A 12,208-nucleotide genomic window follows, 5' to 3' on the forward strand; every position below is an offset into this window, starting at 1 on the left:
GCTTTCTCTGTCAATACTAATGTTTCTGCGATAGGATCAGTGTCACTATCTCTTTTCCACTGGGTAGGGTTTAAATGAGCTCTACTGGCTTCCTAATAAAGAGTAATGATATCGCAAAAGGCACAGATAGAGTAAATGAGAGCAGAGCAGCTAAGTATACTCTCTAACGTGCAACATGCACTGACAAATTTCAATTTTATTTGAAAGGGACAGTGTGCAATTAAAACATAAATGTAACCATTTGATTCATTGCACCAGAGTTAGCCTTGGGCTAATGTGGACATCCTGTTTGCCCTTCACTAATATGAACCTTTTGCTGTGTTTCCCCTTATGTTCTCTCATATTTGCCCTCTCTCCCTCTCTCTTTCTCTCTCTGTTCCTATCAGTCAATCGGTCGTTCAATCAATCACAGCTCCTCTCTGTATTTTTACTTCGTTCCTCTCCACTTCAGCGCGAACCGGTTTCACTTCGCGCAGCTTCATCCGTCAGGTAGGATTAGGCCGGTGGAGCACGGCTCATGACAATGAAGCGCTCGCTTCTGGCCCTCCCCTCCTCTGCCACTCGCTGGCATTAATTACACCAGGAGATGACAACTCACCTTCCCCTCATCTTTCTCCGCTGACACATTAATGACCACTCTGCTTATGTATAAAAATGGTAAAAACGGAACAATCGGTGCCAATTATCATCCATCACTTCATCTTTCATTCACTCTGGTCATCTTTTTGTCACACATTAATGGTGCTTTGTCACAGACATGGATTAAAGGACAGCTTTTGAATTCATGGGAATCTGAGATATGGAAGCAAAAAAAAGAAGAAACTAGTATCATTCATTTGATCATTTAAGTCCTTCTTGTCATATCAGGAATTTCCAATGGGAATCAAACTTTGGTATTGTGAAGGGGGGATCTAGTCTCACAGCCTTGGTTTGACACTTATCCTGGGCTTACACTATGCTCCATCAGAAATTCATCATGAAGATATATACTCTTATTTCATCTAAAAATCCTGTTTAATTTCCTTGACCTTGATTTTCAAAATTATGACGTAAAAATGCCTTGGCGAGGTAAACCGGCATATCCTCAAGCCGTCTTTTGGAAACAACTGCTAATATTATCTGTGCAACCTCAGGATTGATATGCTAATCGGAACACAACGCCTGATTATCTCCATGATACAAATGCAAATGTTGCTACAGAGTTAACTGCAGAGCTTTTTTTCTCTTTTAATCCCTCTCCTTTCCTTCCCCAAAACACCTAAAATGATCCTGTCTCAATCTATCACAGTCAGAGCAACCAGCAGAACACACTTTAGTTCAACTTTCTCTGCTGTTTGGACAGCCTGGGCACATATTAGCTCAAGGTGAAGCGCAGGACTTTGGCAAATGTAACCTACATTCATGAAGGGGGAAGGCAATAGCATGCCCAGTTTGTTTACAGATTGCTCCCAAATCTCACATCAGCGTGACAGGGCGCAACAGGGCCCTGGAGGCAGAGAGCAGAGGGTCAAGATGGGGAGCCGGGAGGCAAGAAAGGCCAACAGACGCCCATCGCGTCCCCGCGGCAGTGGGTGAGCCGATTACAGGAGAGGACAGTCACCCAAATCAGAGAGACAGAAAAGACCCCCTGCGAAGATGAGACACTTGCCTTCGGTGTCAGGTTGAGTTAGACTGCTGAGGAGCCAGTGGGGAAGGTGTGTGTGTGGAGGGGTGGGGTAAGGAAGAGAAGGGGAACATGGAGGGTATAAGGGGACCAGGGTCGGGTGTGGATACAGTAGTTGTCAGTGGTTAAAGTACTGAATGGGAAACACTGACAACTTCTTGTTATTTCACTTAAGGTTGTTTTTTTTTCTTCTTCTTGATGCAGCAGGTTTACTGTGACTCATGTGCTTTTGATGTATTCAAAAAACAGAAAGTAAAAGGAAAAAGTCACAATGAGGCCTGAGCATCAATGGATAGAATATTTAAGAGGCGTTGCTCATCAAAGAAATAGAGGCATGGAAGAAAAGAAAGAAGTGAAGAAAGAAAGATGGACAGAACACAGTTAACAAGTGAGGTGTCAGTCTTCCCAGCCGCATATTATGCTCCGAGCTCGTCCTTATAACATGGTTACGGATCTGTTCCTTCACAGGCCTTGGTGATTCCACGGGGTCAGACCCTTTCAGTGACTGCGCTCCACGTTATATAACGTGATATCTCAAAGGCCTCATGTCCCCGGGGAAGAGCACCCATACACTCAGCGCTTGCTCACACACGGCGTGGGGGAGGCGTATGCTACACATTTTCTGGCTCTGCCTTTCTTTAGGTGTAAAAGAGCGCGGAGGCCGATGTGCTGCCTCATGGCCATCCCGCGAGGCCGTATTGATGTTGTGGTGATGTCAGCCGCACTCCCTGGCGCTAAATGTCACCACCATGACTCCGCTTGCCCATTTCTTCAGGGTGTACTGTATGTGACCAATACTCCAGAGCGCATTTGGTGAAGGTCATGGTGCCATTTTTGATTTCAGATAGAGATTGTCTGTTTATTAACAGAGACTCCATAGACAACATGTGCTCTTTGTTATATGCACATTTACTGTATCTGTTTTTTTTTTCTCATTTTCATCCAACCTTTGTATTACGATTCACTGTTATAATGACAGGGGAGAAAAACACACACGTTTATTTTAAAAAAACAAACTGTCTTGCCTGCAGAGGGGCTGAAAGGGAAATTGAGTCCATAATTAATGAAACGGTCCCCAAAGAACATTGAAATGATTTGCTTTGGACCTTTTAGCTTTCTCTCACATGTAGACACTGGCTCTGAAAACCAACTTTCTGGCACATGTTCAAGGCATATTTGTGGATGCAGTTCATTGCATTAATTAGACTGTATCAAATATGAATCTGTTTGATCTAGATAAATAAAGGTCTAATGATAAGGAAGTGAGTTAAACCTATTGAGTTTTGCCTGTGGCTAACAAAACACAAATTATTTAATGTCACTGTAGCCTATTGTACACATATTAGCAACCCAATAGACATATTTCTCTGTAGAGCCCAGCATACATGGAAAATCAACACTTCCTCATCTCTGAAGAACCTGTGGCTGCTCATGGATTAGCCTGTTAAACTGCAGCACCAGACAGGTCTGAGGTCATCCAACAGTGGAGCGCTAGTGGGAGACTCTTAATCTCAAATTTTGTTGAAATCTCCTTGCTGAGCGCTAATCTGAAGAAAACTGTTAATCTTGTAAAAAAAAAAAGAGTTAATCTTTTAGGACGTGTTAATCAGTAGAGGGCTGCTCTATTTTGGAGAGGTGCTAACCTCCCGGAAAAAAAGTGTTAATGTTGTGAATTATGAATTCAGAATATTTATTCTGAGGGGAAAAAGGAGGTGGATGTCTATTAGGAATGCAGGAAGGCATGAGAAAGCAGGGAGTTTTGTGTGGAAAAAAAGCAAACAAAACCTGTTAATGATTAAAGGATTGCAATGGCTCAGTTCATTATCAGAGGAGACATCCATTGATATTCAAAGTAACTGGGCCAGCAGCGTATAAGCCTCCTCCTACCGTCCTCCAGTTTCTGAGAGATGATGAAGGAGGAGAAATGACAAGAAGGACGGATACAGGAAACAAGGAGAGCCTATGACCATGAGGGGGAGAGAGATGACTACAGCCAGGAGTAAGGGGAGAGAGGGGGTGGAGGGAGAGAGGGAAGGATAAAGCAGGAGTTGGAGTCTGAGTCCTTTGTTCCATATTTTTGTTCTTAGTAATAATGTCCTGGGGGTGGTGTAACCTTGAGCCAGATATTTACACTGAGTTCCGTTAAAGCCACTGTTTTTACTGCAATACTTCCAAAGAAGAGTTTAGATCTGTGAGAGGATGTGAGGAGGTTTCCCACGTATATTATTTTTTTGGTTGTTTTTGTTTTATTGTCACTGTGTTTGTATGATCACAAAAAATGCACAAACAATTTTTTGAACATTTTGCCCAAAGGGAATGCAAAACCCTCTAGACCCCTCTATCTTCTAGGATGCAAAATTATTATGTCATCCCGGGATGCAAAAACATGCAGCTGAATTCTAAATAAGGGGTCCCCTGAGAGAGTGAAGAAGAGTTGAAGCCAACCCAAATAAAATTGGCACCAGTGATCAATGCCGGGGGGCAATATGACCCATGTGAAGTGACACTCAGATCACCAACAGTAAAACTCCCCTGAGAGCAACATCAAGAGTTCAGATGGCCAAGCCAAAGACAACTGTAGCCTAATTTCCAGGCTGACATCAATTCTCGTTGCCGTGGGGATGTGTGAAGTGGCAATCCCCAAAACCACTCTCCTAATAGCCCTCATTCCAAAAGTCCACCCACACCACACCATCCTGCACTATTCACACTCCCAGTGACCAGAACCCCCATCTAGAGCCTGCCTACTCCCATTCATCCACCAGACCCGTTTAGACCTGTTCCCTCCTTCCTACAACTCTGCTCTCATTCATCCACCAGAACCACCACCACCACACCCCCAGCTTGGCACACACCAACTCCCCTCTCACCTGCTGTTGCTCAGGTCGTTCTGCCCTCCTCGGCTCCTCTCCAGGCCCAGCTTAGTGAAGATGCCCACCAGCACCATGATGGCCACCACACCGCAGATGATGTAGACGATCATGTGCGTGCGGTCGCGCTCCACGTCGGCCTGGTCGGTGACGGTGATCACAGGCTTCCCCGTGTTGGCCCAAAGCGGCGTGTCGTAGTTGGAGCAGGACGTCTGGTCCAGCCGCTGCTGGCGGAACTGGCAGCAGAAGCGGTAGAAGCAGGTGCCGCAGCAGTAGAGGAAAACGCCTGCCGTGCAGTTAAACGGCGGGTCCCACTGGCCCATCACGTCGTAGTAGCCTTGGCAGCGCATGCCCGTTGACGGGACCGTCTCCTCCTCCACCTCCATGGTCGGGGTAGTTAGGGTCAGGAGGAGGGTGTCGTCCGCCGACTCAGAGGTCACCGGGGTGAAGGAGGTCACCTCCGTTTGATTGGCGGTGGTCATGTCCAGGTCGGTGGTGGCGTCCTCCTGGGCCAGGGAGCGACACCCAAGCAGTGACATGAGGAGAACTCGCAGCAGAACAGAGTCAGACATCATTCTGATCCCCTTCACCCTCAAACACACACAGCGCATTACAAACCCACTCCACAGAGAAGAGAAGCCTGAAGGGGTTAAAAGACAATTGTCAGCGAGAGAGCTTTTTCTTAAGCGTTTTCACCTAAAAATCAAAATTCCCCAGAGAAGCTCAAGGCTTTTCCTCATTACAGCTGTTTGTGGTGGTGCTGTTGTTCTTACTGTTTATGAAGATGATGTTTGAGCCCAGGAATGATTTTCCAAGCGGAAAAATTACTCACATAGTTGAAAATGTCAGATGAGTAATGCAAAGCTAAAATACTATTAAAAAAAGTTTCTTATATAATTCAGTTTCCTTGATGCTTACCACCCAAAAACATCCAAAATTAGAGATAAGGAATTAGCCTTCAGCAAGTTTCAACAGAAAGGCAGCATCTTCTGAACGACTCATCTCATGTCAAAATGTATCAGTCAGAGCATCCCAGAAAAACTTGTCACTTCAACGCCACTACCTTACCGTGGTCTCCTCAACAGCACCGCTCACTGGAAACACATTGGTCTTGTATACCTTTAAAGTACACATCAGAATTCTTCACCGACCCGAACGTACATCCCCCAACAGTCTGGACTCCTGCGATTGTTTTGAAGTTCCGTCCCTTTCCCAGGAAAAACATCCTCACTTCCACAGTTTTGTTCTAGATTTCCTCCTTCTTTTTCTAGATTATCCTGGGAACGTCATAGTCAGGTAAAGGTTCAAACAGGTGCTTCGGTCCTTAAATCCAGTTATTGCTACTCAGGGTGCCGGTGTTAAGCTCCGGAGAGAAAAAAAAAGCAACAGTTCTGAATCCAAATGAAATCCCCTCTCGTTTGACGGAGCACTCCGCGCTCCACTAGTGCATCGCACAGAGAGAAAGAGAAAGAGAGAGAGAGAGTGGAAGAGAGCAAGCGAGAGTAGTAGCGCTCCCATCCAGCTGCTGTTCACATCATCCCGGGAGGGGGAGAGAGAGAGAGAGGGATGAGTGAGAGAGAAGGGGGGTGGAGGAGAGAGGGGGAGAGAGAGAGAGGGATGAGTGATAGAGAAGGGGGGGGTTGAGTGAGAGAGGGGGAGAGAGAGAAGAGGGGAGGGGAAATTGCAACTCGACTATTAAAGGATTCTTCGGAGCCTTTGTATGTGTGTGTGTGTGTGTGTATGTGAGTTGTCTGAGCGTGCACAAGCACATGTGTGTGTTTGTTGGGTTTACATATGTATCCTTGTGAGTGTGTGTGTGTGTGTGTGTGTGTGTGCATATGGATTTCTCTGTACTCTGATTACAATTGCAGCTCTATACATCACTTTTCTATTAACTCACCTGTTTCTAATTCCCCCTCTGGTCCCTTCCATGTGTCTGACCCACTGTCCTGCTTCTCTTTCATGTCACTCCTTCACCATTTTCACCCCTCACATAAACTGCCACAGGCTGCCATCCTTACCTAAAGATAAATACATTTGTATGGAAATACAGCTTGTGAGTCTGTTTCGGCATGATTAAAGTCCAAAGGGTTTTTGGCTCTGAAAATCCGCTTCTTAAAATTTCCAACCTGTCATGGCAAAAAGTGATAAGTCAGAGGCCCAGTCACTGGTAATCATTTTGCATGGCATGGGTTGTAAACAAATGACTGGAGTCACACGCGAAGACTGTTTATGTTAGTGTTTGTGCTTTAAGTCAGTGATGTTCTTTACCTGCATATCCTCAAGGAGAGAGCTATCACTTCAGGTTTATAGGAGTTGCACACAAAATGTCCATTTCCTTGTACAATTTAGTTGTCATGTTAGAGTTTATATGATAAAGATGAAAGACTGGTGATTGGTGATTGAAAAATATTAATTTAATAAATGTAGCTGCACCATTCATCAAGGTTATATACTAATGGGATTTTGTTTTCAAAATGTTCAAAATAGCATCTCCTTGTCATAACACTCAGTAACACAAAAGGTCCGTATTAGGCAGGTCTTTGTCATCTAGGAAGAATCTAGACAACTCTGGTGTCATCTGTGACTTTACTTGTCTGATGCAACAGCTGAAAACTTGCATTTCTGTATTCTGACAACCTTTTCTATTAACCTTTCTTTTTATTTCCTCTTTTTTTCCTGTCCTATGGTTTCAGTCCCACTCTCTGTCAGAGGATGAGGAATGAGCATAGTCCAGTCCAGGGCAGGTGCTAGCTGACATCCTCCTCCTCTGTCCCTCTGTGTGTGGAGGGTGGCTCGCCAACCTTCCTCTGATGCTCTCCGGTCTCTCCCTCAGTGTTCTTTGTTCCCCCTTCTAACTCCTCTTTTGTTCGACTCCACCACGTCATCTTCTCTTCTCTTCTCTGGCTCTTCCTCTCTGTCATCCTCTTTCCCCCCTCTCTCCCTCTCTCTCTCTCTCTTTATTTGGCTTTTATCATTCCCTCCATACCTGTCTCTCACCTCCTTTGATTTCAGAGATGAGTAGCAAAGCTGCAAGTGGCAAAGAGAGTCTGGTGGCAGGAGTCATGCCAGGGTTGTTTGTGTGTGTAGTCTGCGAGTGTGTGGGTGTGTTGTCTGTGTGTGTGTGTGTGCGTGTCGTCCCCATCTCTGTCTGATTTCACTCTTGTTCCTCTGTGTCTTTGTACAGAGAGGACGAAGAGACGATGGGGAACAGGCCAGAAAAAGTGTGAGTGTGTTTGCATGAGTGTGCGTGGCGGGGGCGGGGGCGGGGGTGGGGTGGGGTGGGGTGGGGGGGTGGGGGGTTTGTTAGGAGTAAGTGAAAGTGAGCCAAGAAAATAGACACGAGGACAGACACCATAAGTGATGTCAGCCTGCCCAAAGGCAGGGTGAGTAGAACAGACAACATGGACCTCAAGAATAGACACACAGAACAAAAGATAAAGAGAGAGAGAGACAGAGAGAGGGAAAGCAAAATACAAAGAAAGAGAAAAAGGAGAGCAAAGACGAGCTTTTGCTGAAAGGTTGCAGTGTTGTGAAGTCTGAATAATCGCCTCTTGCATTAATGTTCATCTTGAACTAGATTCTGAGCTGAAGTGCCTGTAAGTCCCGGCGGCGAACACGCCTAATGTGCCCCCCAATCAGTATTCAACAGAAGATGGGGAGGAGATGCAGCTGAATTTTTAATCCGCTTTCTTATTCGTTGACATAAGGATCGCTTACAGTATACCCCTCTTTTTTTCCAAAGGGGCGAGTTCTCTTATTTGGCTGGAAGTCAAAAGCTCATGCTCATCTCCCATGCATCTCATTGTCTGTGTGTGTGTGTGTCCATCCTCTCTCTCTTTCTCTATTTCATTCTGTCATTCTCTCTCATTTGATAGTCTTCTTTCTCTGGCCATCTCATTTCTTTATGTCATCTATCACTCTGGGGCGAGCTATTGCCACGGCATCAACTTCTCAATGGGAAAGTGCAGATCTGTTCGCATCTCTTTGGGTTATTTCCTTCTTTCATGTGAATGCGGCCCCATAAATCCCCCACCCCCCCTTTCCACTGTTACTTCTTTCTTTCATTCTAACTCCAAAAAAGAAGCCCATTGCTGATTTATGCCACTGGAAATGCACGGTGTCGGTTACAACGCCTCGGATATTTTCAGAGAAAGTTGCTGTTGCGTGAAATATGCCCCAACTCTCTCCGATTGAGATGGGTATTAGCAGATGCACAGCACACAGCCGAATGTCTCTTTGGCCTGATGCGATGGGAGAGAGAGAGAGGTGAGGTAGAGGTTAGCTTTAAATGGAGGGATTGGGTGGAGATTAAATGGGGCCATTTGAAGGAAGAGCAGTGTGCCGCAGCACTAAGGAAGCTGGGAGATGAGGCAGCATGAATATGACTATTGGATTGCAGTCTCAGAATGTTATCCTGTTGAATGCATTTAAAGAGTTCTACATTACACCTCAAGTTCTAATGCCATTTTGTTTGCACTTGGAAGGCATGAGCTGCTGTCACTATGAGTAAACATACAAACACTTCTCAGTATAAAAGAATGTTCTTGAAGTTATCACTCATGGTTTTCATTTAGTTGGAATGATGCAGTAACAAATAAACAGGTCAACGAGTCCAACAACAACAACAACAAAGATCTCTAAGAAATGAGTGTCTGCTGATGTCCTTGCTGAGTAACGTTTCCCAATGTGAGCAGTGCGTAGCTTCAGTCATTAATCTTTCCTTAAGTCACGGATCAGGGGGAACAGTGTAATTAGAGCACATCAGTTAATGAGCAAAGAGAGGACTCTTTGATGCTACACAGGGGAGGTGTGGGAAATATAAAAGCCAAACTAGTGGACTCTCACCTTTGATCTTATGTAAAGGAAGAGGGTCAGAGGGACCACAAGCAGCTCAGTTCATCATCTGGGCAGTGCGCAGAGTGTATGGTTACCTCATAAGGGTGGAACAGTTCATGTGGTGGACATCATTTTCAAGTTTTGAAGGACATTTTTTTCCTTCCACTTTTTTTCTTCACACCACTTTTTTTCTTCTTTTTTTTAAAAAATTGCATTATGTCAACATGGGATGAGAGAATATAAACTCGTAAATCAGTAATTCTAAAATGGAAGCATGAACATTATTTATTAGCATGAGGTATTATATGTCATGCTTTGGACAACACCATAACCATGTCGTGACAGTCTGATTCTGAATCACCAAGACTTCTGTCTTGGTCATCTCTTTGTATGTTGTCATGCAGTCAGTGTCAGAGCCAGTCAGGTGGGAGATTACTCTTGACCTGTAAATGATGACGAACGTCAATAATGAGGTCAGGTCCCTCTGGACAGGGGATCAGTCTTTCATGTCCTGAACAACCATAAGTGTCTGAAGGCAGGCAACCTGTGGTTTGACAACACTGAGCAACACATCTGATCAGTGATTAAGGTTTTCACCCCTGTCTCTTTCTCACCTCTCATACCCTCACACTCATTAGCTGAATATGGACCCTTTCAAGAGAGTTCCATTATCAGCATCATAGTTGGCCCCACAAGACTTCCTTTTTAACATTCCATATGTTATCTTAATGCAGAGGAAGTAGATTGGGGCCCAAATAGAACGTTCAAGCATTGTTTTTGTTTACCTTGTTGAAAGGGTCCATAAGACAACTAGCTGTCCCGTCTTCTGTGGACATTCTTCAGCAGTCTTCCATTTGATCGCTCCATCATGCATGAATACTACTCATTATTGATGGTTCTACACAAAAATGACACCCAGATACCCAGCCAAATATGAGTCTTACAACAATGGAAAAAGCCAACCCCATCTGTTAACCATCATCATAAGGACCAGATCTTGAAAGGGTTAATGGAATGACATGATTGTGTGGAAAACAATTATACCTCTGCTGTCCCCAGTGAAATCCAAAACCAAAATGGCAAAATCTTCAATCAGGGAATTTTGTGCAAAGGAATGTAGATCCTTCTGCACAATTTGTTTATGCCTGATAGGACAGTTTTTCACATGCAAGTGCACCTAAGATATGTCTGTACTCTGTAGAGGAATGTTTAACTCTTGCACAGGGTCAAATTCAGACCAGTCCCTGTGGCCCAGTGTTCTGGTTGAGCTATCCTTGCTCAGGGTGAAAACAAAATGATTGGTAAGCTGGTAAAATTAATTGACTTCACTTGACAGTATCGACATAAGAGTGTCATGACACTGTCATGAATGTGTCATAAACAAGTCATAAACGTTTATGACATAACGCTTCTGTTATTAAGTGACATTCGTTTTTTGTCATAACAAGTTAGGGTTAGAGTTAGGGTTAGGGTTAGGATTAGAGTTAGAGGTTAGGGTTAGGGCTAGGGTTCATGTGTCATGACAGTGTCATATGTTCATGACAGTGTCATGTCACTCTTATGTCGATACTGTCAAGTATCCAGTATCCATCAAGTGTTACCAATGAATTCAAAGCATCATGCTATTGACAGATGAACAGTAAAAAGCATTAATCGCTGTGTGCGCAGCCTATTCTCAGTGAGATATTCCTGTCATTTTAATGAAGTTGTAAACGCGAACATGGCATGATGCCAGTGTTAACAAAGAGAGGAAATTATCATATGGGGGAGAAAATCCAATGAGCAAAGTAATTTACTGAGGTAATTGGCTGCCATAGGAGAGCCTTTGGTGTGGCATCCTCCACGTGCCTGAGAGAACTGCTGTTGGTAGACAAAGCCATTAAACTGACTATTAGGTTAAAAGGGAGACCTGGCCTGAATGGAAAAACAGTAGATTTTGACACATGCCTTGTCTGTCAATATTCATCTACCTCCCTCTCTCCGATGTGGTTCAGTTTTTGCCCTTTACTTTTTTCAAGAAAAGCTTCTATCAAAGAAATATATTTGTGGAATATTCCATCTACGCCTGTTAAGGAAAATGCCTTAAACCGAATTCAGCATACAATTTCTAAAACTTAGATCTCTGCATGTGGTTATTCAGACTATTTACAGCCAAATGCTGTTATAAGGGGAATTGTCAGTACAATACTAATGGATTTGGATGTCTTTAATGTCTAAAATCCTGTATTGCATTGGATTTGTTTAAAGCCCTTGAATTTATGCTTGTTGTAAGTCATGTTTTGCCTCAACATTAGAAAAGCAGTTGATTTAGTAGCACTCTCTCTCTCTCTCTCTCTCTCTCTCTCCCTTTTCGCTCTTGCTCCCTCTCTCTTTCTCCCCTCCCCAGTCACTTCTTGCCTGAGAGCTCAGTGCTAATGCATTGTAGTATTGATGTGGTCAATCACTCGTAATGTTTAACCCTGATTAAACTCTGTGTCTATAACTAAATGCCACATCTGTCACCCGGCGTGTCGATGCACAACAGCGTCTGCCACGGTGACTCACGGCGTCCCAGTCCTGACGCAGCCATGACCCACCGCTGCACACCACTGCAACTAACGCAGGTCGTCAGCATAAAAACAGATCACCACAGACTGATACCACAGAGGTGAAGGGCCGCGTAGAAAAAGAGAGGGAGTGAGTGAGTGAGGGAAAGAGAGAGAGAGAGAGAGAGAGATAGGCTGGGTATAGGGAGATCTCATTAAAGATCACCCTATGTGTAAACCTCCACCTAATTAGGGGAGAGAAGCGGAAAGAGACGGCTACACCCCCCGGGCCAAACCAGCCGGGACTCTAC

General features: G+C 44.4%; 1 protein-coding gene across 1 annotated transcript in view; it reads right to left on the reverse strand.

Annotated features, from left to right (window-relative positions):
• shisa8b (shisa family member 8b) overlaps positions 1-5,974 on the reverse strand; it is a 29,174-nt gene extending 23,200 nt beyond the window's left edge. Inside the window, exon 1 of the mRNA XM_048233287.1 lies at positions 4,534-5,974. Within this exon, the coding sequence (XP_048089244.1) occupies positions 4,534-5,144 (611 nt within the window). The 5' untranslated portion in view covers positions 5,145-5,974. The remainder of the gene's footprint in view (positions 1-4,533) is intronic.
• Between the last annotated feature and the right edge of the window lie 6,234 nt (positions 5,975-12,208).

This window comes from Alosa alosa, chromosome 22 (genome assembly GCF_017589495.1).
Source record: "Alosa alosa isolate M-15738 ecotype Scorff River chromosome 22, AALO_Geno_1.1, whole genome shotgun sequence".
NCBI lineage: Eukaryota > Metazoa > Chordata > Actinopteri > Clupeiformes > Clupeidae > Alosa > Alosa alosa.